The sequence below is a fragment of the Prinia subflava genome, chromosome Z (genome assembly GCF_021018805.1).
Source record: "Prinia subflava isolate CZ2003 ecotype Zambia chromosome Z, Cam_Psub_1.2, whole genome shotgun sequence".
Lineage (NCBI taxonomy): Eukaryota > Metazoa > Chordata > Aves > Passeriformes > Cisticolidae > Prinia > Prinia subflava.
The window spans coordinates 81,325,750-81,353,626 of record NC_086283.1 but is presented as its reverse complement, the minus strand read 5'-3'; the positions used below and the strand labels follow the sequence as shown (position 1 = coordinate 81,353,626).

Sequence of the window (27,877 nt, the reverse complement as noted above, 5' to 3'; positions counted from 1 at the left end):
TTATTTTCCAACTTGGCTGAAGGTAAGATCTTTTTGTAGCCAGCCTTAGCTCATCTGGAAGCATTCTGTTGCAGAAGTGGATGTTCCCACCTGCTTGTTTTGGCTAGCACTGATGTGTACATGTTTAGGGAATCAGCTGGATCAACTTGCTGCTTTGTGTGCAGACAGGTTTTCTTGTAGGGTTAGTTTCATCAAGGCAGATCCGGTTGACCCTGCAGCTACTTGAGCACTAGTTACTGTCTTGTGATGAGATTGTTTAGCTGGATGGTGAGGAGGAGGCACGTACATTCTCAAAAGGTAGGATTAAGCCAGTTGTGAAACTTGAACATGATTGATTCGTTCTTAATTACTATTTTTACCAGGGCAGTGTACTTAGGTTGGGCTTCTTTCAAAAGTTACTATGAGTGACAAGAATATGCCCTTGATTTCTGAGAGCGCCGTGTAAAGAGCTGGTGCACAGAGCATGTTGTGAGCTTTTGCATGAAGAATGAGCAGTCTCTTTCATGCATGTTTTTTGTGCCTTTTAGAGCTCCATCCGTCCTGCTTGTGTAACAGGAGGGCACCCTTTATTTTTGTTTTGATTGATTTGTACCATCAACTTAACGATAGGGTAGGACTGTCTGTTCTGCTGTTTTTTGTGCAGGGGCAGCAGCTGAGGACACAAGAGTCTGTGCTGCCTTGAAATGGAATTTCGTAGACCTCATTTTTAATCTTTCTGTTTAAAGTGAATGCTTTCAGTTGAAGATACATGGGAACGGAATTTATCTCTATTGGATTATTAGCTTTCTGGGTGTTTCTTCCCCTTTACTGTGTCTTGAAAGACAGGTCAAAAAATGAAAAAACCTGGCAAACCATTTGGCTCTCAGTATTGCATATAAGGGTATGATGGGTTTTGCAGTTCATACTCTTATCTTTGGATACTCTGTTGCCTGCCACAGTCTTTATTTTTGGCAAGTTGATTAATGAACTTCCCTCGTCAGTGAAGCGAGGTAGTTTCGTGATTAACTTGATCATAAGCAGGTTGGACAGCTAAGAGACAGCTATATAGTAATGCAGGGAAGCCATTTGCCAAAATGACTTCTTGCCACTTCTGCAGGCCAAAAAAAAAAAAGTGTACAGCCATCTATCTCTGCAAATGTGCAAAGATCATGAAGTTTCATGGCTATGAACTGAACAACTGTAGTACCTAACTGTGCTTGTTTGCCTTGATCCTTGAGTGATAGCACTGTTGCAAGCTGTACATCTAAACTGTTTAAAAAAAAAGAGGGAAGATGGATTTCTCTCTTCCATGTCATCTAGCCTGTTTCCTTGTTAAAACACAGTTGTCTGGCAGAGAGCAGGGTAGCTGTCTGCTGTGTTTCTCACAGATGAAGTGTGGTCCTTGCACTTTTGGCAGATGGCCGAAGCAATCCAGATTTGGTAAATCCTGGATGTTAAGTTTTTTGGCATACTAAAGACTGACATGCATATGTTTTACTAGAAGGAAGAACTGAATTTTGTGCAAAGCTTAAAATCAAGAGACAAATACACCCAAGTTCAGTGTTTAGAGGCTGGTGGGGTCCAGCAAAAACATTGTGAGCTGGGTTTTAGTTTTCATATAATGAGTTGCTGCAAAAAAGTTCTTATTTCTGTTTGAGATAACAGAGAAAATTACTGTCTGGTTCAGTTATCAGGACTTTGTCAAGACTCTTAATGTCTACACTGCTTTGAAATTATACTGAAATTTTCTGCACTCTTAGCTGGGTGCTTCTCGTTTCTTAACATTTCTCCCTTTTTGGCTTTAAAAGTATCCATCGATAGTGGCTTATCTTGGCTTCTATGTGCTGGATTTATAGGGATGATTTCTGCCAGACATGCAGCTTTCAAGTGTGAGGTTTTGCTTCCTGTGATGCCCCAGGTGATGTAAGAATCACTGTGTGCAGGCAATGGTTGCTTATTTTACTCAAGGGAGGTGAAAGTTTTTAAAGTATTCAGTGGCCAAGTTCCTTACTAAGCAAGTGGAGAAGTTACTGCTCTGATCTTTACAGCCAAACCAACACAGCCAGTCCCTTATATATGCAAAGTTTAAGTTCTTTGTCTTTTTAGTCCGATTAGTTTAGAGTTTAGGTAAAGGTATTTTTGATTAGAGTTTTAGTATTTTTCATTTCATTTTATTAACCAGCACAAGTGTATGATGAGGGTGTCAGACTAGAGAATGCAAAGGGGTTCTAATTTCAGTACTCACACCAGTTGACCTGCACTTCCAAGTGTGAATCTGTTAGAGCTGAAGCACAGTGCTTCTGAGTCCATGAACATGCTGAGGTGGGGATGTGTTTTCCTAATTAGTACTCCTGGTGTCAACATTAGGACCTGCAGCTGATACCTGCATGCTTTAATCCTAACTACTAAACTGTTAATTTTGTTTAAGATTTTGGTTTTTTTCAGTTATTGGATGGAGGACAGGGGAGGGAATTGGGCATTTCTGCTGGAAGGAGATACTGGGGGTGAAGGAAGATATGCACTCACATGGGAAGGACAAGGGAGGATGAGAGTAGAGGAAATTACTGATCCTGATCCTTCAGTGCAGGCATTAATTTTCAGGTGGTTAGGGCAGAGGGATTGCTGTGTGCGTTGTGTTTTTACCAGCTGTCTCCAGCAGTGAAGGCATTGTAAGACTTGGGAAGAGTGAGGAGTGCCTGCCTCCCACTCAGCTACACCTCAGGTGTTGCCATACACCACATGTGTGTGCAAAATGAAAAAGTAAACACGAAAATGCAGTCTCTGTAGGAATTATCTGTTTGTGCAAGACTGCTGCCTACAATCAGTTGCAGGGTGAAGGTGATGCATAATTCTAGACACAACACACAAATAGCGATGAGTGGATTTCAGCTTTCTCTGTGGAATGTGTGTAACATACCATACTTTATCAGGTTTTGATAGGACATTAATATTCTGCCAGTTCAGTACATCAAGTCATTGATAAGCTGCTAAATTATCTTAATGTTATTTTTCCTATGCTTTTATTAAAGAACAGATCTACACTCTGTAAGAGTTCACCAAAAGCAGCTTCTGTATATAACTTCTCTCTAAGAACCCCTAGATTTTTCTTCTGGTCTTCTAGAAATGTCTGACAAAGGATTCAGAACAATTTCCTTGAGGTGTATATTTTTTAAATTGTTCTGAGGGTTTTTGTTGTTACTATGTTTGGTTCACTTCCAGAGGTTTTGAGACAACATTCTTGTTTATAGAAGGAACAGACTAAAGATGATGTAGAAATTTAATTATAATCCTGGGCTGTAAATTCTAGATCGCTTTCCTTAGTGCCAAGTCAGCTTCAGATCCTCCGTTTCCTTGCTTCATTCGTGTTCCCTCACAGGAATTCCTCTGGTAGACCTACTTAACTGTCAGTGTAGCTGCCCTCTGAGCACCATCTGTGAAATGACACAGCCCATGACCCTCCCAAATGAAAGGGCACTTTGGCAGGCAGTGTAAACCTTTGTTCTGGTTTAAACTGTAACCTTGTGGTTGTATATGTCTATATACATAAATATAACGCTGGGCATAATGTCTGTTTAAAGAGTGGTAAGGCTTTATAACAGGGTTTTCTGGCAAGGTGTCAGTCACATATTGCTCTAATTTCTTGTCTTTTTAAGGGATGAGGTATATAGCTAAATAGAATATCTATCTTTCAGATGTTCACACTGGTAGTAATGTACTTAGTTACTATTCTCTGTTTATCACCAGAAAATAAATTCCAATTGCATAAACTGTCAGTCTGCCAAAGCCAAAACTTTATGGCAAGTGTGTTATCTGGGAGGCAGGAGAATCATGCTAAGCCTCATGGGGCTTATTGACTCTTTTGAGGTAGGTTTTTTCTCACTGTGGGAGGTAGAAATTGAAAACCAATATTGTTTTGTCATACTGAACAGGGAAAAGAGTTTTATATTCAAGGGCTTTTTTTTCAAGCAGGAAACCTCCCAGGACAGATTTCTCTCCTCTCCTCTCCCTTCCATTACTGTGAAAATGAAATGGGATGATTGAAACAAACCCACTGTTATTGTTACTTAACCTGTTTTACGAAGGAATTTATGTGTTTTTCAGCAATCCTTGAAGCATTTGTGGATTTCAACTCAAAAAGAATGTCAGTTCAAAGTAGGGAAGATATTTGACCATCTTGTTTTTCTTATCTGTTTGCTGATGATATACGTGTCTGGGGTTTTTTTTGTTTGTTTGTTTTTTCCCAGTTATTTGTAGTAGATGTCCAGACTAGTCAAATTACGAAGATTCCTATCCTGAAGGATCGTGAACCCGGCATGGTGAACCAGCAGGGATGTGGCATTCATGCCATTGAGATCAACCCCTCGAGGACCCTCCTGGCCACAGGTGGAGACAACCCCAACAGTCTTGCAGTTTATCGTCTGCCTACACTTGATCCTGTCTGTGTGGGAGATGTAAGTGGGAGTATCTGGGGAAAGTTTACGGTGTCACTTAAAAACTTACTACTTTGAAGTGTGTTAGATCAGAGCAAGGTTAATATTTAGGAGTCTTGTAAGAAAGTAAAGTTCTGGAAGCCTGAAAATGTTTCTGATTGTCATTTCTGTTATGGTATCTTAAATATAATTGAGTACTCAAACATATGAGTGGATTTTCAAGACTTTAAGTCAGATTTCTTCCTCACCTTCATTCAGGTCTACTTTAGGTTACTTTTCAGCATCCAAAGTGTAACAAAATCCTAAGTAATAAAGTCTCATTGTGGTGATGACCTCTGAAACTATTTATGGTGAAAAAGCTCTTTTGAGAAATTAAAACAATGTTGCAAGTTGTTAAAATTTTTTCCTTATCCCAGTGCAGCTTATGATTATATTATTCCAGAGGCGGAACTTGGCTTTGAAGATTAGTTCTAACCCAGTGGCTTGTGCCAGTTTGATACACTCTGGTACTGGTTTTATTTCTGAAACATTCTGAGGCTGTTTTTAAAACAGCTGGTCTTTAAAAAAACAAGCTGGAGAATATAGTGGTGACCTGTGAGTGCTTCTCTCTCATTTCTTCATTTTATTCAGGACTTCATGTAGACATTAACTGCAACAGCAGAGGTCAGGTCAGAGTTTCTGCAGCAGCAGAAAACTAGCTGCAGCCAGACTTGACTGAAGATTTGCATGGCTTACACTTCATTTGTGTGACTTCTCAGCTTTTTGAACAAAACTAGAATCTTATAGTCTTTTTTTCCCCCCCATAGATTTCTCACATGCTAAAGAAAAAAGTCTTGAGACATTAATCTATAGGTCATGTATTGTAAACATAAGATTTTGGTTAACTACTAGATACTTAAACTGTTCCAGCTTGATACTGGAATCTTATCTGTATGTTTCTAATGTAGATCTGTCCTTCTGAGCTTGTACTAAAAATCAAAGTGAAGAATACTTGTCTGTTTTGAGACTGCTCTTGTGTATAGTGGCACAGAAAAATCTTTCTTCTTTTAGGATGGACACAAGGACTGGATATTTTCAATTGCGTGGATCAGTGATACTATGGCTGTTTCTGGTAAAGTCATATTTTCTCTCTTCAAGTTTTTCTGTTTGCTTGTTTTTTAAGCTTTCCTTTTGTCTGAATGTTATAGTGATGTACAGGATTTGATAAGTGTTAGGAAAACACCTGTATCAGGGCATTTGAAACCACTTGGAACTCCTTAGGCTATTTAAACGCTTCTTGGACTTAGTACAGTGCTTCATTTAATTTTGTTCTTGGGCCTTAGTCCAGATCTGATTTTTCTAGTATTAGAATATTACTGTGTTTCTAGTAAGGGGATATTTGAACACAATGCGTTATTAGAAAGGATTCCACATAAGAGGAGTTATTTCAAGAGGGGTGTTGGTTATTGGTTAATAACTTTGGAATACTTGAATTCAATATTGGTTTCCTGAAGTCATGTGAAAGAGTGATTAATGAGAACATAGATTGTTTCATCAAGCTCTCAGTACAGCTGAGTGTGTGTATCTATATGTGCACTTACACTATGGCAGTTAATACAGAAGGCTGTAATAGAGAAACTCTGTTAATGACTTTTTGGTAACTAGTTGGATAATCAGTGTAACTTCAAAAAGAATTACTTGGGTAAAGGCAAAAGTAGTAATATGTTGTTGCATTAATTCAGCAGTTAACGGCTAAATAGTGCTGACAGGGTGTACTATTCCGTGCTCAGAGTTGTCAAACTGCAGGTGACAGAAAATCGTAACGGTCTTATATAAAAGTCACATATTTGAATTGTTGGTTTAGTTTAGTAGGAGGTTTTTTTCCCAAACCCAAAAAGCTAATCCTGGAATTTAATTTCTGAATTTATTGTAAAACTTGATGCTTGCAATTCTCTACCCCAGATATGTACAGAAACTTGACCCCCATTCAAAGTAGTAAGCTTGAAGAGGACAGCAGAGATGATTACAGATGTCCAGGGGAAAGATAATTACCTGATAGAATGCACAGCATGTGAGATTGAACTATGTTGACTCAATATTTTCTAAAGGTCAGGGGTGGATGTGTGAGTAGAAGTGTTCTCTGCCATATCCTCTACTGTGGTGTTTATAGCAGGCAGGATGTAAGTTCCAGTCTCCACACCTCAGACCATGGAAAACTTGTGGAAAGCAGGTAGCAAGACTGGTTGTTAAACTGATTTCTTTAGAACTCACTGATGACCCTACTTAAGAGGGAAAAAAGACAACTAACTTCTGACATGGTTTTAATTTTTACAGATTTCAATTACATCTGTATCTGAAAGTGTCAGGCAAAAATACTTGAACTCCAGACACTGAGGATGTAGCAAGTATTTTTATGGCAAAAGTTCCAGATGAGATGAATAATTCCCAGGATGGCATGAGCTTAGGGTAGCAAATGATACTCTGCTAGGCTTCAGGGCTAACCAGTTGAGCAACATTCATGGACTTTTCCCCTACCTGGGCTATTGAAAGGGACAGCTTCCTCCGAAAGTATGTCAAAATGTTTAGAAATGTTACTGCTGAGTTTTCAGCCTCTGTAACAAACAAGATTAGTGCAATTAAAGTCAATGGCATGTGATGGAGTGGCAGGATGTTGTGTTGCTGGATGCAAGCGTCATTAGGATACTCCTTTTTGTATTTTTCTCTAGTAGGTGATAGTGGCAAATGCCTAAATCCCTCTGTGAGGGGGCAAAGTCACCTCTGCTGTGCTTGACCACTCCCATTGCAACAAGATGTTTTCCTTTACTGTCTTTGCAGCTTCTCCCCTATGAGATAGCAAAGCTGGTAAATTTCATAACCTCATATAGATACACTGTTTTTTTCTGGCATCTTCATTATGAATTTTTGTTGACAGAACTTTTCACTTTATGTAAGAAGAAATTGAGGTACCTGTCAAATGTGTCAGAGCTGACTTAGATGGAAGTGAGTTGCCTGAACATCAAAAGGGATGTGTATAAGGTCTTGCATTAAGCCTCTGTTGATCAGTGAACCAGAGGCATTCAGCTTGCTTCATCTGGTATTCTTAACATTAGTGATTTGTATTTTGGAGTAATGTCTTCAAGTTCAGTAGAAAAATAAAATGAGTTCTTGTTTGTTTAACCTAAGTTTCATTCTTTAAGGAAGAAGTGGCACAGGTTTTGGCAAAGTAATTTTCCTTACAGATTTCATCCAAAGTGGTAGAATTGTGATTTGAAATAGATGTTTCTGTTCAGCTCACAAATGACTGTGTACTCAGCCATAAGCCTATTGATAGATATCAAGTAAACCCAAATTTGCATAAACCCAGCTGAGGTTTTTGTGGAGATTTTCTGCATTGGTTTAACAGACTGTTTTGCCAAGGCTGAGAGTGACAGGCTCAGGCTGAACCTATACTGTTCAGTCGCTTCTGAGTTCATTCTGTGTATAAGATGATGATAATTGTTGCACAGGGTTGTGTGTTTTTCATGCATCCTAATCAGTTTGAAAACATATGAGACGGTCCTTTTGTTAACAATAATATGTGGGCCCTAACAGCATGTTCTGTTAGATTAAACTAAGAGTATCCTTTTTTCACACCCTATTGATTAATCCTTTTTTTTGAAAAGAGGAGTTCTGTATATGTGGAATGGACTGTTCATATATAGACTATTTCATCAGGTTCCCGGGATGGTTCCATGGGTCTCTGGGAAGTCACAGAGGATGTGTTATCCAAAAGTGATGCCAGGCATAATCTCTCTCAAGTTCCTGTCTATGCCCACATAACGCACAGTGCTCTGAAGGATATCCCCAAGGAGAACACCAATCCTGACAATTGCAAAGTTCGAGCATTGGCTTTCAACAATAAGAACAAGGTCAGTAAGATAAGCAAGACAGTTGAGAAGTCCTAAACCTGTCCTTGTGTACTAGAAAAACTATAAAGTAAACTTAATAGCATATACCAGAGAAACAAGCTAATATGTTTTCTCTGATTCTTTTGCATCCTTGTCTGGTGAAGCGGTGGTTTTAATCTGATATATCTGCTTCTGCCCCAAGTGAATGGAAGAGTCCAGAAGGAAAAAAAAAAAAAAAGCAACCCTAGCATTTTAGAAGGCACAGTTTTCCTGTGGCTTTGATTTTAGATTTGCATCCAAAGCAGGGGAATAAAGAAATATTTACAAGCAGATAAAGCACCAAAACATCTCTTGCAGCTTGAATCTCATTCTTGAGTGCTCTTTCCACTCTCCTTTGCCCTCTGTGAAGACCAGCTAACAGTTCTGTTTCGATTACCATTTAACAGTTCTGTTTTGATGGCTGAATCCTTTGTGGATTGCTCAGCAAACGAGGTGACTGACTCACAGGGCAGGCACTGGTGCTTGCTTTGGGGTTATTTTGTTGCTATTTGACAAGCAGTAAATGTCAATCTCCCCATCCTGATCTCCTGTTATTACTAGTGGATGCAGCAGTTCATCCTTCACACTTCTTTTCTCCTCTGCCTTTCAAGAACAGAAAAAGTCTGAAGCAAAGGTGGATGTGCTGTCAGCACAGTGCTTGCTCCTCTAGGCTTTATTTTTCACAATAGCTGTTAGTTATTCTTCCGTGATGGAAACTTCATGTAACTTTTTCAGTAGTGTAGTGCCTGAAACTTGCTTTGGGATTAGAATCAGTGTGGAACCTGCTGAAGAGAATTGTCAACTTTAGATTGTACTGTCTCATAATTCATTATTTGATTGCCTAGCAAGATTTATGGGTTTGAAAATTAATTCTTATTTACTCTTTGGTTAATTTAGATTCTACTTGACACATGAAGTACTATATGGCAGTCTATGAAGATCAGTATAAAATGAAAATTATCTTGATAGAGCCTTTACAGGATTATGGATGAGTTCAATCCAGACTGTGCAGCCTGCCTAGAATAGAGTGTGAGTTTGTAGGGATATCTATAATACAGGAATGAACTCTCTCCTTCTTATTTTCCTTCTAACAGGAGCTGGGAGCTGTGTCCCTGGATGGATATTTTCATCTTTGGAAGGCAGAGCACACTCTATCAAAGGTTTGTAGGAGTTAAACTTTAAAAACTACAAGCAGTTAAAGCTGTTCACTATTCTTCATTTCCTTCAAACATTAGAGGAGCAGCAGTGTTTGTAAACACTTAAAAGTTCTATGTAAAATGAAATATCCTAAAATTTGGAGCTTGAAGAGAAGAGAAGCTCTGCACTCCACTTAATTTAGAGGGCAGGAGGCATTCTTAACATTCTGCTGGTTTTGGGTTAGCTGGAGCAAACCATTGCATGGAGTATGGTGAATACTTTATCAGTAGAATTCATAAAGGAAGTTGCACTTACTTACTTAACTGTAGTGGCAAATCACACCCAGACTTACCTATGCGAGTGAATGTGATAGGCTTTTTCAGCTGAGAGCTGGTGTTGTTGTGCACCTGCTAAAGAAATAACAGCAGCTTGGAAAGGTCTAAAACAATTTATTAAAAGGTCCATTTTTCTTGGCTTTGGCTTTTATTTTCTCAGTTTGCTTCAAATAAGGCAGTGCATTGCTTTCAGGTTTTTTCCTTCTGGGTCTTACTTTTCACCTGCATTTTTGTGTTTTATTTCCCTACACTTCCTAGAACACAGCTTACGAAATTGTTCTGTTAACACCTTTTTTGTTGTAACAGGTTGATTTTTATTTTTTCTGTTTCCAGTTACTTTCCACAAAGTTGCCATACTGCAGGGAGAACGTGTGTTTGGCTTATGGTCAGGAGTGGTCAGTGTATGCAGTAGGATCACAGGCACATGTTTCCTTTCTGGATCCGAGGCAGCCTTCTCACAACGTTAAATCCGTTTGTTCCAAAGAACGAGGCAGTGGTAAGAAACCTGACAAAGGGGCTTCAAATGGTTTGCTTGCAGAAGTAGCGATTAAAACTGTAGTAAATCAAGCTTCTAATGAACAGGAAGGGCTTTTTATCAGTTAAATAATTAGCAGTGTAGGTTTGGTTTTTTGCTATATATAGGTTTGGTTTTGGGACAGTATGCCTGGAGCAACCAACAAACCAAATGTGACTGGCTCTGAAATCTAACGAAGGGCAACATCACTGCCTTTAGAAGTAACTCAATTGTAAACCACCCAAATATTACTGAACATTCAAAAGTGTGCATTTTACTGCTGAGTATTTTTTACTGGGTCTTTTTTTTTTTATCATCTCAAAGCAAATGTAGTCTTTTTACCACTATTCATACTATTTTTGCATTCTTCTCTATGAATTAGAAAAAAGGGATGTTGTCTGCTCTGTGTTACTTTATTCGGAGTCTGTGCTGAGAGGGAAAACTTGCTTTGTAATTTTAAAGCCATGATTGAGACTCCTGATTTTCTATGTGATTTGAGTGCTATTTCCTTTTCTCATATGGATGTAGTATGTCCAGTTGAACCTTATAACAGGGCCAGGCCTGAGGGCTTGCGGAGTGAATGGTTCTGTAAAGTTCTCTCCATATCCTTTATTATCAGACATGAAAGGGCACATCAGTGCCATATTAATACCAGACCAATAGGTTGCGGTCCTTAATTAGCTTGTCTCTGGGCTTCCATCTCTTCATCAGGCAGGTTATCAGAGGAGGATGTATGTTGGCAAAGATTAGGAAACTTTTATTTATGCAGTTACTGAGCAGTGGTGTCTAGATCAGTGTTAGGGTCTGCTGCTTTCAGATATGGGAGAAATATCTATAATTTCAGGAGAAGTCACTTGTATGTCTTACCAGCAAGACTGCTTGTCCTCACATGCTGTCAGTGAGGATTCTGTCCAGGTCCTTAAATGCATTTGTAGCTCTCTGAATTCAAACAGAGACTCTCATATGAATCTCATAAACTATTTCAGTAGAGAAACTTGCACAATAGTTTCCTGCTCGTTAAGCCTGGAGCCAAGACTTCACCCCATATCTGAAGCAGGACAATGTGGCCTTGCCATATTCTGAGTGCATGTCACGAATGCTGCTGGCTGTGGATATCACATCCAGTGGCGGAGGCAGAAGCATGAGGACATGTTTCTTGTTAGGATTTCATACAGAGGGGAAGGGGAAACTCCCTGGTTGCATCTGCAGCTCCCCGTTGTCTGCTGTCATGTGCACTGCTTGAATATCATCCTGGAATATTCCAGGATGATACAAGTTCTGTGACATTCAGCCCTGCTTGGTATGGTGACACCACTTGGCATGTGAATGTCGCTGGCATAACTCATTTACTTCCTCTCCTGTTTGAATGCTTTTTTAGGCTGTAATTCAGTGGTACTTTAAAGAGGACCTAAAAAGCCCTAGGGTTTATAATCTGGCATCATGTCATGAAGGAAGGATAAGTATAGATGTGGTGGAGTTTAACCTATGTGGAAGCGTTGTTTGGAGTAGAGTGGTTACACAGAACAGTATTTACACAGTAAATGGAGATGAGATGACAGGATGTTTTGCAGATTGCAAATTCTTACATGCAGAATCTCCCCAAGACTAGTTCCAAGGGATTCTTGATTACTTGAGATTTCAAATTTAGATTCTGTGAAAACAAAATGTACAAAAATATATAGAGGGATATGGTAATTTTAAGCTGTATTCACTGGAGCCCAGGGATGGATTCCCTATGGGTATTGCCCATCAAATCCAAATTGAGGGAGTTTTTTGTTCAGTGTAATGGGATAACTGAATTGTGCTGACATGTTTAGTTTGAGCTGTACCTTCCCATGTACTGGTGGCACATGGTGTTGTTTAGATAGCGAGAGTCCTATTCCGTGTTCTTTCCTGGCTAAAGCGTTAAAAATGCCAATTACTAAAAATCAAGTGTGCTTGTTGGAGAATATTTGAGTGGAGTCAGATCAGGCTCATTAATAGTTCTGAAGCTATCTTAACAGCAAAATGACTGGTGATTATTATGGTTACACTTGCTTACAGCTAGCCTGTTGATCAGCACTATGCACTTGGTGGCAGCTGGAACTTAGTTTTCTCAGGTGGTCAGGGTCACTTACTGCAGGTTGGCAGGTAGTTAGAGAGGGTGTAAGCTTGTGAAGGAAAAGAGCATGATGTTCTTCCCTCTGTCTTGTACTTGCTCTTGGTATGTTCACTTAAAGGCTTGTGTAGATGGAGCAAAGGTACTCTGGACCCTAACTGGCTTATTTGGCTGACCTGAGGGCTGGTAAGGGTGAAGCTTCTTACTGTGCACCATTGGTGCAGCTGATGGTCTCAAGGGGTAATGCAGTCATGTATGCAATCAAAACTGCTATTTCAGTAGCATCAGTGGGATTTGTCTGCACTGCTCTGTAGGGGTGGGAAAACTTGTGTATTGTGGAGAATACTAGTAGGTAATACTAGACATGAAGCAACAGCACAGCAGAGCCAAAGCATCCGTCTTCCTTACTGCACTGTCCGTCCCTTCTGTTTGACAGGTATCCGCTCAGTGAGCTTCTACGAGCACATCATCACTGTGGGGACAGGACAAGGGTCCTTGCTGTTTTATGATATCAGAGCCCAGAGGTTCCTGGAAGAAAAGCCCCCCCGTGCCTGCTATGGACAGAAGCAGAAATTAGGAGGAAGTGAAATTTTGAAGTTGACAACTGGGAAAGGCTGGCTGGTAAGTAGTTTGTAGCTGTGATAAAGGTGGGGCGAAGGGGATCCATTATACAGGAGCGGCATAGAGCTTGAGCCAATTCTTTTTCCACCTGTTGTATGAAATGTGTCTCAGTCAAACAATATTCGTATAACCAATAACTAATAATGAAGAGCAAGAAGTGCTGCAGAATTGCTTTCTACAGAAGCTTTATGAAACGGTACTGAAGGGTGTTTTCTTGAGTGTAAGGTGTAATGATTACAGTTCTTATGCACCAGTTCACAAATGAACTAAATTTTATATCTTTATATTTTAAGATGTAATCTAACTTCTAGTTTTCAGAACCTCAACCAGAAAATAAATTGTTTTTCTTCAAAGCAAATCTAATGTGGTAGTTAAAGCAAGAGAGTTTTAATTTAATTGCGTGCAGTTTTAGAAACTCTGGCTTCCTGAGGTAATGCCATGGCAGGCACTTGAGTTTGGTTTCCTGTGTGTTATCATAAAGCAGTTAATGGCTTTGTGTAACTTAGCTGCATTACTTTTTGTATCAGTGCAATGTCCCCTCACGTCCCCATTCCAATGCTTGAACTAAATGTTCTCAGAAAAAGCTTCAGGACAACTCAGGTATCTTTTAATTGACCTGTATAAAGCTTCGGGATTGTTAAGAGAAAATAGCCCTTTTTAGGCTCTGGAAGCTACCTTCTGCTTTTGTGTAACAGGTTTTGGGTTTGTTTGGCAACAATAATGATCTAAACTTTCCTTTAACAGAACCATGATGAAACCTGGAGGAATTATTTTTCTGACATAAATTACTTCCCAAATGCTGTTTACACCCACTGCTACGACTCGTCTGGAACGAAACTCTTTGTGGCAGGAGGCCCTCTTCCCTCAGGACTTCATGGGAATTATGCTGGTCTCTGGAGCTAATGATAACTCTTCATTCTGATGCTGATCTTTACACAGATTTCCACTTTTCTTTTCCTTTTTTTAACAGCAAAATTGTGTGATGCCATTAATTCCTGATTTAAACAGAAGTTATTTTTTGGCAGAGTTTTCTGTTGGTCTCCAACAGTTTTGTACATCTTTTTGAACTAGTTTTTGCTTTAACCTCCTAGATCCTTTATATGGAGGGGTTTTTGAGTCCTTTTTTATTGTATTTACTCCAAATGACTCTTCCCCCCATTTAGGCTGTCTTGGCCATGTGTCCCCTCCTCTACTTTGCTGTGAGGTAGGATTTCTTTCTTACAGAGTGGTTGCTCCTGAGCTTTCTGTGAAAGTCTTGGGGCTGCACGTGGGCAGGTACTTTGTGTCAGTTTCATTACCTGGAGTGAGGACTACTTGTAATTAAAAATTATTAAAAATATTTATAAGAGATAAGCTACTGCAGAGCCTGGCCCTGGCCTAGGTTGATCGTATTTTTTAAAAGTACAAGTCTAATGACACTGTTTATATATAGAGGGATATGGTAATTTTAAGTTGTACTCACTGGAGCCCAGGGATGGATTCCCTATGAGTATTGCCCATCAAATCCAAATTGGCAGGAGTTCTTAAAAGTGTGTTTATGTTCAAATGGTAGTTTTCAGCAGTGCTAGGAGCAAAAAGCGATTTGTTTCTTCATTGCTTGTCCCAGGTATCAGCTTGCACAACTGGAATTTGTACAGTCTGTTCTGCAGCATGGCTGTTGCAGGGTAACATTACATTGAGGGCTGCAGAGATGCTGAGAGGAAATGGGGGCTAGTTATTCAAACTGAACTAAATCTATCTGTTCTCCAGATGAATATGGTTTCTTAAGTATGCTGTTAGGGTATCTTATAAGCTCTTCATAAATTGCCTAAAACCTAGGACCTTTTTTATCCCAGGTTGTGGAAATTTTTCCCCTTTTTGCTGTTCTGGTTGGCCATCTGCTCAAATAAGCCAATGGAATAAATAAACTATTTTTTTTCCTCCAAGAACAAAGACTGCATCTCAGACTTTACTAATGCAAGCGAGAAGCTTTCTGTGAAGGAGGGTAGCTTGGTGTTCACTCATTTTGTGCTAGCATATGGTGTAGGAGAGGCTCAGGCTTTTTCAGAATCCCCTGCTGCCTTCTGCGTTCAGACTGCCTCCAACTTCACCTGGGACTGCGAGGGGAGAACAAGTCCAATGCCCTCCATGTCCTGCTGTGAAGTGTGATGGTCTTATCCAATACTCAGCTGAAATGCAAGACTCCAGGGTGTTCCTTTTGGCAGGCACCAAACTCTCAGCTTGTTAGTGATGTCTCTGTTCTCTGCTGGAATTAATGCCTGTCCCCTGACACTGGTGGAGCAAAGTGTGCCTATACCTCACAGCTTTGGTGAGTATTTTTTGCCAAATGTGCAGTTGGTAGAAACTGAGAGGAGAGGCAAGGCTGAGACATGCTCTGTTCTCCCATCTCTGTGTGAAATCACAGCTACCACTGCAGTTCCTGCCCACAGCCCAGAGCTATCTGCATGTGTTGTTGCAGTCTCATCATTTTCATGCTCAGTGTCTTCATCAGTAACACCAGGCAGTCAGCATCAGGCTTAAGTTCCAGCTGGTATGGAGACCTGAATGGAAAACCCACAAGCAGTGCAGGTCCCTCTCACTGGGGTGGAAATCCTGCCAAGAGAAGAACTCTGTTGCAGAAGTATAATTGGCACTGAGCATTAATACAGGTGCTTTGCAAGCAGATCATCTTCCAGTGCTTTATAATACTTCCCATCGTGACCTGGTTGCTTAAACTGCATCAGTTCAAGGTACTGTGTGTATGGCTAGACAGGCTTTTCTCTGAAAAGAGAACTACATATACCATAGTGTAGCTTTGGTTATTTCAGGGGCTTAGAAAAGTGGAAGTATATGAAGAAAAGCAAGTCTTGGAGAAGAATGGCAGGATTTGTATTTCTACAACTACTGTGCAAGATCATTCTTACACAAGGAACATGTTCTGCTTTGGTTTGGGGTTTTTTTAGTTGGTTTTAAATTTTTTAAATTAATTTGAAGTTTTTTGCTTTGTTTTTTTCTAAGAAGCTAGACACTTGAGTCTACCTGAGTGTCCTCCAGTTCTGCTGAAGCAACAGGTAGTAGCTAGCCATTTAGTGTCAGCAGTGCCAAAGGGAGACTCCTGGTCTGGAAATTCTAGTCTTGATGTTATTCAAGCATATTTTAGGTCACGATATGAGAAGAAAAAGTATGTGTATGGCCTTCAAACACAGAGGCTCATTTTTCTGCAGTCTCTAGGCTACTGAAGAGGCACTACTGAAAACTGGGCCTCCCTGCTGACTGTGATCTCCACAAGTACCTCAGTATGTGCTCCTAAAGCCTAGTAATATGAGTGCCCTTTTCCTCCTTTTTTTTTTTTCATAGAAGGCTCTGCAAATTCTCAGATGAATCTGGACAATGACATAAAATTCCTCAAGTCTCACGTGCTTTTGTGTATTCTGTTTTCAGGATGCTTTCTTTCAAAAATACCTTCTTGTGGTAAGTGGGCAGCCATCTTTGTTGCTGTATGAAAATCCCCACAAAAATCTAGGAACCAAACCAGATAGTGCTGCACACACACAAACAATTTGGGCCAGAGGCAACTTCATTTTTAGCTAGTTTCAGTCATTATAAACACTTATAACAATATAGATGTTAAATTTCAGAATATTTCTGTGATTGGTTGTACGTAACTTTTGTTCCAATCACTGTTAGAAACTGAGGCACAGAAAGATTGTAGTGATATGCCTATTGTCCAAAGATAAGTAATAGGAGAAAAACTGAATTTTTCTTGACTTTGATTTCATTGCCGTGTTGGGTTAGATATCTACTGAAATTCAGGATCATAGTTAGAAATGAGTGGATTTCCTATCCAAGTGCAGGAATGGCTGCAGAGCAGGAAGCCTCCATCACACCATCTTATCTTTTCCACTCTTTCTTCCAGATTTCCCTCCCTTGGTCTTTCTGCTAGAATGGTTTGTTTGAGGTTGCCTCCTCCAACCCAAGTCATACCAGTCTTTGCTGTAGCAATATTGTCCTTGCAGAGGTGACCTCTGTTGGGCAGGAACAGGCTTGCTGGCATTTTGTCAACCTGTGCTCAAAGACCTTCAATTTGCTTTATTTTAACTGGGTAGAAGTTGAAGGCTGGCACAGACTGTTGAACTGGGAAGTTGCCCTTGTATGTGTTTGACTGATATGATTACACAGTAGCAGTCTGTTCAGGGTGGGGAATACACTCTGGTTTATCTGGCTTGAAGGAGAGAACTTTCAGCATAACATGTTTTCACACTGGTTGCTATGGACTTCTCAGTCATGTGGGATCTTCTGTGCTACCAGTAAGTTTAGCAAGCTTAATTTTTACTGTTCGGCTGTTTCCAGTAGACTACCATGTTAATTTGGGTATTTTTGGGTATTACATTTTCAGTATTCATGACAGGTAATCAAACTAGTTACTCAGTTATGGGTTTGGTAATACCTAGCTTGTAAATACTGGGTAGCAACTCTCCAGTAACTGCTGGATGTTATGTCATGGGATATTCCTGAGGAATCAGGAGCTACTTTGCTGTGTTGGCTTGAGCACAGTAATAAGGATTGTGCTCAGCCTCTTCACTGAACACCTTGTTCCTGTAATCCCTCCAAGTTTCTCCCTCGTACAGTCAAATCTTGTTGGGAGAATTGCTAGTGCTCTCCTCAGGTGCTTTCTGGGATTGCAGTAAAGAAGTGAATCCATTTGTTTGGTTCCCTCATCAGTGCTGCTGGTGTTAGTTTGAGGTGAGTCAATTACCAAAGAATAATTGATAGTACATTTTTGTTCCTAGTCTCAGTTGTTCGTTTTCCTCACATATCTATTTTTAAGATCATTGCAAGAGTGCCCAGTGATCTTACTAGACTTAGTCTGTTCACAAAGGTTGCTCATATTGTGGGTGACGCTTGTGGCTCTCTTCATGAGAGGAACTCCTGAAGTGCATTTAGGGGTTTATATTTGCTGCCTCAATTTTAGGTCTTTGGCAGCTTTTTGTATCTAAAGGATTAAGATACTTGGGGATCATTCTCTACCAATATTTCATCCTGTTTCTTCACCTGAGCACTTGCTTTGTCTGTAGCTTGCAGCTGCAAAGTTAACAGATTAAATTTATGATCCAGCTATGTCGAGTGATGCTTTGGTGTCTTAATTTGTGCCACTCAGCTGAGAGGCATTTACAGGCCTTTTGAGCTGCTGTGCCTCACCTGGTGCAGGTGTGAAACAAAGCAGGCTTGCCTAGATCCTTTAAGAGGTCACTTGTTTGCTTTGTTTGCAAGAAACCAAGGACAGGTGGGCTGCATGTAGGAAAGCAGCAGCATCTTTCAGCAGCCAGGTGGGAGGTCTGTTTTTAGTGGTCTGTTACCCTTATTTTCAATAAATGCACTTTTCCAAGGTGTCTGATGTCTTCTTACTTAGCTGCTTTTGCAATTGCTGCTATGACCGAATTACTGGACTGGGGTACAGCTTGTTCCTAAGGAACTCTGTTGCAGAGCTGTGTGTCATGCAGGTGGAACTGATCCTCTGACCAGCCCATGCTGAGCCAGGGGCTCCTGAGCTACCAGGCACAAACTTTTTAGCTTAAAGCCAAGTGAAAGTCCCTTGTGCCCCGCTGACCACCCCACAGTCTGAGCCTGTGGTGTAACCTCAACTTAAAATGCATTTCTGAGTGTTCATGGTGCCCTCAGTAACTTATCTGAAGTTCTGAAGTAGACACCCAGGACAAGGGAGTGTGGAAAAGAGAACACAGCCACATCTTGTGTGAGGTGCTCTCCTTTCCCCTGTACATGAGCACTTTGTGTGGTGAGGATGGGCAAGGAACACCAGAGAAACAGTAAAAGGCAAACAGTGTTTGGTATGGCTCTCAGTACTCCTGAAGAATTTAAAAACCAGAGGGGATACATCAATGCTTAATCAGAAACATCGTTGAGAGATCAAGTATATATCCCTGACATTCCTGACTCTCTGTGTTATTTTTTGAGGATAAAATTAGGAAATATCTTTTTGCTTGTGATGTTGGGTTTTTTCAGGAAAACCAATTAAAAATTAAAAATTAAAAATTTTTTAATTAAAAAAATGCTCTTGCAGAAAGGAATCTTCCCATTTCCTAACTGCCTTTCCCACTAGTATCCTGCTGGGAGCAGTATGGTCTAAGAAAGTGCACACAGATTTAAAATGGAGTGGCGGGGTTGGCAGAGTTGGGAAGAATGTGGGCTGTCTGACTGTTTCTATACCCGAAAACCCACCAACACTTGATTGCATACAAATTGTGGTTGCTGTACTGAAACTGAGAGGGTGTATAAAACCCCTTGCAACACAGTGCAATGTCTTTAATCCAAGATTGAATTGATTCTTTTCTCTTCAGGATGAAAAATTTAGGAGTAAGTACAGTGTTTTCTTAGGAACTGCTTTTCTAGATTCCCTTACTAAAAGGGAAAATTCAGGTGCTGAATCTTACAATCTCATTAAACTTGTACTTTTTATTTGCCCATTCACCTGGTCTCTTTTCATTTTTCAAGGCCTCCCACAGTCTCAGGGTATAAATCACTATGACTCATCCAAATAGTACCGAAACGGACCAACCAGAGGTTAATGTGCCTTCCTCTTCTGGTACCTTGATCTTTATAGTTATCTCAAATTTGCCGCTGTCTTAGGGCTGGGTACATGCATTGTCTTTTTCTAAGATGTATGTGTTGAAATTGCAACAGGTTTGTACTGTTACTTGTGACTTGTTCCATTTCTGTTAGGATGTGGTGTAGACAAATCAATGCTCTGGTTGGTCTTGGTATCTTGCCAGTGACACATGTCAGTCTGTGCTTGTGTGTTCATATGTAGATACATGCTGGATCTTCCCCACTGCCTGTGGTGCATAAGATGCACAAAATACACAAGATGTTTTAAAATGCGCAGTGACCATAAGTTGTTGCCTGAAGGTAGGATGTCCTACAGTGAACTGTTTTTAATGTTATTTTCCCAAATATTTTTAATAAGATCCAAAGCCTTGAGGAAAAAAGAACCTAATCAGGACTTGCTGATATTTGATGGCTTTTGTTCTGAAGCCAGGGTCTGATGTTTGTTAACAACTCCTCCAAATTCACCCATCTAACAGGCTTTCTCAGCTTGTTTCTGTCATGAGCTGTATCAGAAACAGTACTGAATCCTGAACTATCACAGAAGCTGTCAAGAAAAGTAGTAACAGTTCTATTCAAATATTAAAGTGCACATTTTTTAACTGTAAAATAAACCTGTTCCAAGTAATTGATGCAGCTTGCAAATGGAACAGTGGGAAATTGCAGATAGAATGTGAAGCCAGCCTGTCTGCACATGGTGCTCAGTGTTCTATTACCTTGCAAATTGTTTCTCCCCTCTGAAAAGGCTTTTTTTGTTGTTGTTTTTTTCAACACAAAGACATTACATTTGGCCTAGTTTTCTAAAGATATATTTGTTTACAAACTTCAAACTGACATCTGGAATTTGGGCTGAGTTTCTGACTCTTACGAAGACAGTACAATTGATACATTATGTCTTATAAGAGCATAGAAACAAGAATATATCACTTGATGTGACCTTCCATGGACTATGCATAATTAACTGAACTACAGTAGTGCACTCTGTTGATCCATGAGGCTACCTTTGTTATTAAAATCAGCATGATTAGTCATCAGTGTATTGACATTAATACATGGTCATGGAGCTCTAAGGTCTGTGTGTTTTCTGTGCTATCTGTTCTCTCTCTACCTGTTCTGTCTGCAATGCAAGTTCTTTTTGCTTCATCGTAATTTCAGAGTTCCTTTAAATTCCTTGAGGTGCTGTTTTTGTGACAGTCACTTTTCTGAGTAGAACAAATGGTTTAACTTTGTTTTCTGTCTTTAGCATCTTCCTCTTCTCCCATTTCTTCCTAGTTCACCAGTAACAAACAAAGCTGTCTTCCTACTCTGAAAATTATTGAATCATAATAAAAAGAAAACCTGTAGCCCAATGTGGTAAGATCAGTATGTGCTTTTACTGTAAACTTTTGTGGCTGGATGCCTGCCTCCACTCTAGCAAGTATTGCCTGCCTTGCACAGTCTGCAGAAGCTGAAATCCTCTTCCATCTATACTGTTCAATGGATATCAGCAGATCAAGAAGTGGAGGTGCCCTGTGCCTTCACCCAGTGTGTTTGTCAAACTGATCTGTAATGGTTTAGCCAGAGAATTGGCATCTTCAACTGCTAGTCAAAGTTTTGACTAAAGGTTTCATTCAGGGCAATACCAGGAGGGTGAGTTGCTGACTTGATCCCATGTAGAGGCTTCCTCCAGAGATTTGTTTTTTGGGGGGTGAAAGTATAAAAGAGTAGGGATGTGAGCAAAACAATAACTCTGTGCTCAAAAGAGAGAAGTTTTTCTAATGTACTTTGGCCAGCAAGAATGACAAGGGCTGGCTATGCTCAGAGGTCAGCTGGCAATGGAATGCTTGAAGGGTAAGTCTTGAGGATTTGTGCCATCATGCCTTAGATCACTGCAAACTAATTGCTCTCAGAGCTTTCAAAACTGGTGGTCATCCCTTTTCAGATGAGATGTGAAGATGGTATGCAGAAAAACCAGTTTCCCCAGTGGTGACTCCATCTTCCCCTCAACATTCAAGGTTACCAGTGCACTTGTCTTTGTTTTCATGAGTGACTATGACTAATGTGCTTCACAGCTGCCACCAGCCCCCTCCCCATGCTTTGTGCAGGGATGATTGAGTGAAAGGGCCTTGTCTGCATTGTCCTCCACTTGGCTGGCTGTTGACAGTGGGGGGATGTAACAGGCAGCTGTGATTTACAGCTTCAGCTGGTTGCTCTGGGCTTTGCTCACATTGCAAGTGGATAGTGGGAAAGAACTGGGTAAATAACTTCTGGTGGGCTTTGTCCCTATTGTTCAAAATGCTGTCTCCAGTCACAGTCTCTTGTCCCAGCCACACATCTTCTCACACTGCTGCTTGGGACTTGAGCAAGTTCCCTGTTCTCTCATGGTGTACTAGTTCAGGTACCAAGTTCTGCAAAGCCTGGGGGCACCTGTTAGAGCCCTACTACACTTTGAAACTTCTACTGGCTGAGGCAGTGATTTGCTGAACTGGTACCTTGCTCACAGTGTCCTTATTCTTTTTATTCAGCTCTAGGTATCTTCTTGGACTGCCATATCCTTTCAGTCCAAAAAGATCTGCTCTAAAGTCACAATTGCTCCATGGAGTTGATTCCTGTACTGCTGGTTATTGCAATTCAGTAGCTTTTTCTTGTTTCTGTTCTGGGTTCACTGCAAATGTACAAAACCATACTGACTTTCTCAACTCCTGAACATAGTACAGGAGCCCATTCTGAGGCATCAGAATTACTTGTCTACTCTCAAGGTACACGGAAACAAGGATCTCTTATACAAACAAGGAGGAAAGCAGCTGCATATACACAAGTAGAAAGGTATCTCTGAGTAGAATAGGTGAGGGAGCAGCTTCTGAATTTTAAGTATAAAATCAGTAATTGAGGGGTTTTTTGTTTCTTTCTTAAAAATTGTTTTAACATGAAGTTAGGTGGTGGTTTAAGCCACAGAAAGTTGCAATGTAAACTGAGATTTTCTGTCTGTCAATGCAAAATGTGCCTCTCAACTAAAATGCAAAGTCAGTCTCTTTTGCTCTGTTGTTTGCAATGGAAGAAGATTATCTGAAGACTGATTTAATGTGTTTCTTGCTCTTACATGTAATCACCCACACAACAGTCCTTGCTGCTCTTTCCCATGCAATATTCAGCACTATACCTATTTAAAAACAAAACATTGAGTAGTGGAACCTAATGAATTTCCTTGGTTTGAGAGAGACCCTGGAGATAACAGTCTAGGTTCCATGTGTTTTAAATATAACTTTAAACCAATGCAGCTATTCTCTCAGACCAGCACAGCTTCCTACCTTTCCCTCCATTTACATGGGAATTTAAAAATAAACCCAGCAATACATGAGCCAGTTGATGTCCTTGCAGATGGAACATGGTTTTTTTTTAAATTTGAAGATTGAGATTTCTTGTGTGGAAGAACTCACTGTGGATGCAAGAGTGTGGAGTTCAGATTACAGCTCTTCTGCTAGCTTGTTTAATGCAATTAAGTATTCCAGACTCTTTTGAAGAAGACTGTGTAGAGCTGTGAAGGCATAGAGTGGAACTGATAATTTTAAATTTTAGGTCGTGTGTGTTGCTTGACTACATGGGCAATGTAACAGTAATTTTTATAGATTGGTTTCCATGTGTCAATCACAAATAATTTGCTCTTTGGAGGAAAACTTCTGGTAGATACATTTCCAGATCAAATTACGAGCCTATTTTCCCTCTTGCATTAATCAGGTTACTGTGTTCATATGCCAGAAAGATGTTGCTCCTTGAAGAAGCATGTTAGTGTATGTGGCAATGCCCCATGCACTTTTTAAATACCTAGACCTGTACAGTCTCATCTGAGTATTGTTAACCATGCTGTAGTCTGACAAATGAATATTTTACTACTGCCCTGTTACACAGATAATTGTAATTAACTGCAGTTTGTTTTTTTCCAATACTTGAAGTTGTGTAATCTGAAAATCGGTGAACAAAGAGTATTTGTGCATCTTACTATGGGTATCTCTAAATAAAATGTATTTGTATAGTGTGTTGGCTTGGCTGCTATTTCCCCTTATTTGCTAATATCCCATTGCAAGTAAATTCAGGGCAGTTTAAAAGCAAGTGGGCTTGGGTTTCTTAACGCAACAGTCCAGTCTCTGTGTGGGTATGACTGATTCAATGAAAATAAAGTGAACTGTTCTTTTTTCTTCACCAGTGAGTGGATTGATACCTGAGAGCAGAATCTCAGCTTATTTTTGGTTTTTCATGGCATAAACATCAGTCCTAGTTTTCTGTACAGCTGTAGTAATACTCATTACTTTCACAGGAAATTTATCTATTGGCAGAGTTGGGACTGTTACACTTCAAAGCATCTCCTTCCTGTTCTTGTCACCTGGTACCTCATTTGCTCTGAGGCAAGAGTTTCCTTTCAACCACTTTATTTTTCTAAGGAGGACCAACCTCTTGGAAGTGTTGAACAGGACAGGTAACTGTAGCTGTTTCCTACATACAGGTCAGGTATAGGACTACAGGTTTTAGGAAGATCTTGCATGCCAAAACTGCATCTGTAGCACTTCTGCATAGGAGAGTGAGGCCTTCAGACAGCTGTCCTATTTCACTGCATATAAGTGGAAAAGTTATGTTTTCGGAGGAGGAATGTCTAAGAGGTCTAAGTTTTATGCTGGAAGTTAAAATCCTGTGCCTAAAATCAGCTTCCGCCTCCCCGTCTTCACCCTTGGCCTCATCCTGAGAGACTAGTTTCCATGATCATGGAAACTGAAAGCTTTGAGGGTAAAGGTTTTTAAGCTAGGTGGGAGACCATGTCTTCAGCTGCACTATAGGCATTATTGATGCTTGTCAATGCTGGAAAGGCAGACTTTAAAAAGACATAGGAACACTAACACTGTCATTCCACTGAGCCTTCTAACCAAACTGTTTGAGAGATGCAAAGGAAAACTAAAGCCCTTGGCCTTGGAAACATACAGAAAATGATGGGTTAGAGGGGGCTCTGGCAACCAGGGTTAATGACTCCCCACCTGCCTCAGATGCTCCACTGAGTATGGCATTCAGATGGTGTGGGGTGTGTCAGCTGACTTACAGGACCAAAAATGAGCTCACAAATTCCAAAGCTGTTGGTATTCATTGAGCTCCTCTTACATGCATGTCCAGCTTAAATCTCAGCAATAAAATGTCTAAATTGTCCTCAAGCAACTAATTTTAGCATTCATATATTTTGTCACATCACCTGTCTTGCAGGTCCCCTTGCTTTTCCATTCACAGTACAGATGAATCAGTTTGTTGCCTTATGTAAGGCAGCTCACCATTTTTGGGGGAAGAGATTTTTAACTGTTTCGTGGCCAGAGTCTTCACTCCTGCCAAACAATCTAGGTTCCCTTGGTGCTTTCTCTCTGGCCATGTTTGCCATGTGCATGTATGGTCATTGTCATTGCTGTCTGTGGAACCAAAATGAGATCCACTGCACTCCTTGGCCTGGAGCCTGCAGCTGCTCTATCGTGTTATCAACTATGCCTTCACTGTACGCCACAAACATGTGGCAGTCGATATTACCCCTTTCAACACTCAATCTGCTGCCTGCCTCCAGCTCCAGCCCAGCTGCTGCAGGTTTCCTTGGTTGTCATCACTTCCCTTCTTGGGTGTATTTTGCTTCTGATCTCTGCAACTTCGGGCCTCAGCTCTTGCCAGCTGGTGGCACCACTGCTGCTCATTGAGGAAACCAAACCAAGACAGAACTCAGAATGGTTTCATACAGTTCTGTTACTTCTCATAGCTGGAATCATCTTGTCTGTTTCTGAATGGAAGATCAGGATAGTCTTTCAAATACAAGCTGCTTTCAAAATCCAGTAAATGAATTAATAAATAAAGAGGTGCCAGGACATAGTGCTTGAAATGTTTTTTGGGCAAGAGGCGGCCCATTTTTGAGAGATTGAAAGTGAGAAAGTTCGTAGTGTATTAGAAAACAACTCTGTGCTTTGTTACCCAACTTCCTCAGTCCCTCTCAAGCCTCCTCTGAAGAACAAATGTCCGGAGGGTTCAACCTCCTACAAGGTTCAAGGGACCGTGTGGCCAATATGGCTTTTTGGGAGCTATGGGTCACCTGCTCCAAAATACTGCCGTGCACAGAGGGTCTTATTTCCTGTTCACTGAGGTGTACCATGAGCTGGCAGAGGTGAGAGAAAAGCTACAGGCCCCAAGTGCAGAGCTGCAATCAAAAGGTCAGCTAGACATTGCTTGAACTATTTGTGCCAAAGACATAAACAGAGTGAGGGTCATGTTCCAGGGATGCTGAAGTGTCAGCAGAAAGAATTGTAACGCCCGTAATCAGTGCCTGTAGGGTTTTTTCTCCTGTGCTGACAAAAGTTTTCCTGTCCTGGGAGTTTCCTCTTTCTACAAACCCACTGCAGTGCCTGATGCATGTTGGATGTGAAGCACACAGATTCAGCTACAACAGAAATTTTACAGATTCTAGACAATTGGAAAAATGTGACTAAAGGTTGTCTTTGGGGAGACAGACTGACACTATTGCTGTAAAACTCCACCCCAAATGACTGCAGTGTTCTAGGCAAGTATTCACTTCGGGAGCAATTTTGGCTAATTTCTCCATGTATATGAGCCCCAAGAAGGGTGCCTTTTGGAGCCAAAAGTCAGTCAGTACTAAGACAACAAGATTCACTTCTTCATGTGGTATGGTGGCAGCCTGTGTACTGCTGCTGAGGGCTGCTGGACGCCACACTGCAGCCAGCCAGTGAGGATGCCAGCAGAGCACTATTAAGCTATTACAATTTATGATATTGCCACCTGATAAAACCACCTCATGTAGACTTTCTTCCTTCCTGGAAATAAATTCTAGGAGTCATGATGACTTGCCATGTGTATTTATAGAAGTATTTTTCCTGTTAATCCAGAAAGCCAACTTCAGCTTTTTAAATAGGCTTTGACTCTAAAAGACCCACACTGTTGCTGTGTACCTTGCAGGATGTTGCTGTTGCACTTGGAGCTTATTTGGTTTTGCAGAAAGCTTTTAGTCCTGTGCTCTGGAGCTTCAATGTGTATGGGCCCTGGGACCTAGGTCACAATACCAGTGCCTAGACTCACTGTGTGACTTCGTGCCAGTGATCACAACCCCTTGAACCCAGCAGCTCTGCAGTTCTCAGTCTGACTTACTGTACATAAACATAGCCTATAGTCCATCAGTTTGTCTATGAGATTCTTTTAGCAAACACTACTGAAAGCTTTGCTCAAACTGAGCAACATCCCTCTCCCCTCATTTATCAAAGCAGTTATTTCATCGCAGACGGTGACCAGGTCAGCCTGACATGACCTCCCCAGTAAATCCATACTGCCTACTACTGACACTTGTCCTCAGTGTTTGAGGCTTACAGTACTGTCATCTTTGCAGGGCTGGGTGGAGGCTCTCAAGCCTGCAGTTCCCTGGGGTCTCCCAAGCTCACTGCTTTGTTCTTGCCATTGCTAGTTGCTGATTCTACAAACAGCCATCTTAAAAATGAAAACAGATGGCTGACATTTAACCAGAGTTGGCAAATATCCTTAACCACTCTATCCAAAACATTCTCCTAAAATGTATCACAGGATAAAAATGCTTGTAATTTATCCTAAGATGAAGTTTGGGGAAAAACAGCTTCCACTTTACAACACTATTAGTTTGTTACCATTCATTACAGCAATCTTTATATTACCTGGAGTAAGGGAGGGTTGGGATTCCACTAGGCTTGTTAAAATCCAACTGATAAAGACAGATGGTCTGTAAGTGCTGCAAGAAGCAGTGTGCAACACCATGCAAGGATGTTTAAAAGACCTTCAGGGATCATCTACTGCAACTCTGCCCCCGTAAGTTCTTTAAGAGCTGGCCAAGGAAACTTCTGGCTTCTTAGAGATAATTTAATCTCAGACAATTTTAAGAGGCAGGAAGCATGACATTGTTAGAGCAGGGGACAAAGCAACCAGGCATCTGCAGACTACTTTCTCTGATGTCACAGACAAAATAACGGAAAACTGATAAAGGACTAAATAGATAATTCAAGGATAGATACACAGCTAATGCCCACAACAGTGTTGTATGGAAAACCAGTCTATTTAACAACAGCCTGTTTAATTCTTAGAAACAGTTTGTCTGGTAACAGTGGGTAGGCACATCAGGAATTAAATCATGGAATATGACAGAACAAACTCAGCACTCACCATTAGAAGAGCATGCACTACACAGGTTAGCCCCTGTCTGCATCCTTCTCAAACAGGTGTTTAAACAAAGTTCTTCA

General features: G+C 40.6%; 1 protein-coding gene across 1 annotated transcript in view; it reads left to right on the top strand.

The window, feature by feature from the left end:
* Nucleotides 1-23,631, top strand: part of DCAF12 (DDB1 and CUL4 associated factor 12) — a 30,816-nt gene extending 7,185 nt beyond the window's left edge. The window contains exons 3-9 of the mRNA XM_063421843.1: nt 4,224-4,430; nt 5,460-5,520; nt 8,103-8,296; nt 9,409-9,474; nt 10,120-10,282; nt 12,835-13,019; nt 13,764-23,631. Of these exons, the coding sequence (XP_063277913.1) occupies nt 4,224-4,430; nt 5,460-5,520; nt 8,103-8,296; nt 9,409-9,474; nt 10,120-10,282; nt 12,835-13,019; nt 13,764-13,922 (1,035 nt within the window). The 3' untranslated portion in view covers nt 13,923-23,631. The remainder of the gene's footprint in view (nt 1-4,223; nt 4,431-5,459; nt 5,521-8,102; nt 8,297-9,408; nt 9,475-10,119; nt 10,283-12,834; nt 13,020-13,763) is intronic.
* Nucleotides 23,632-27,877: the final 4,246 nt, after the last annotated feature.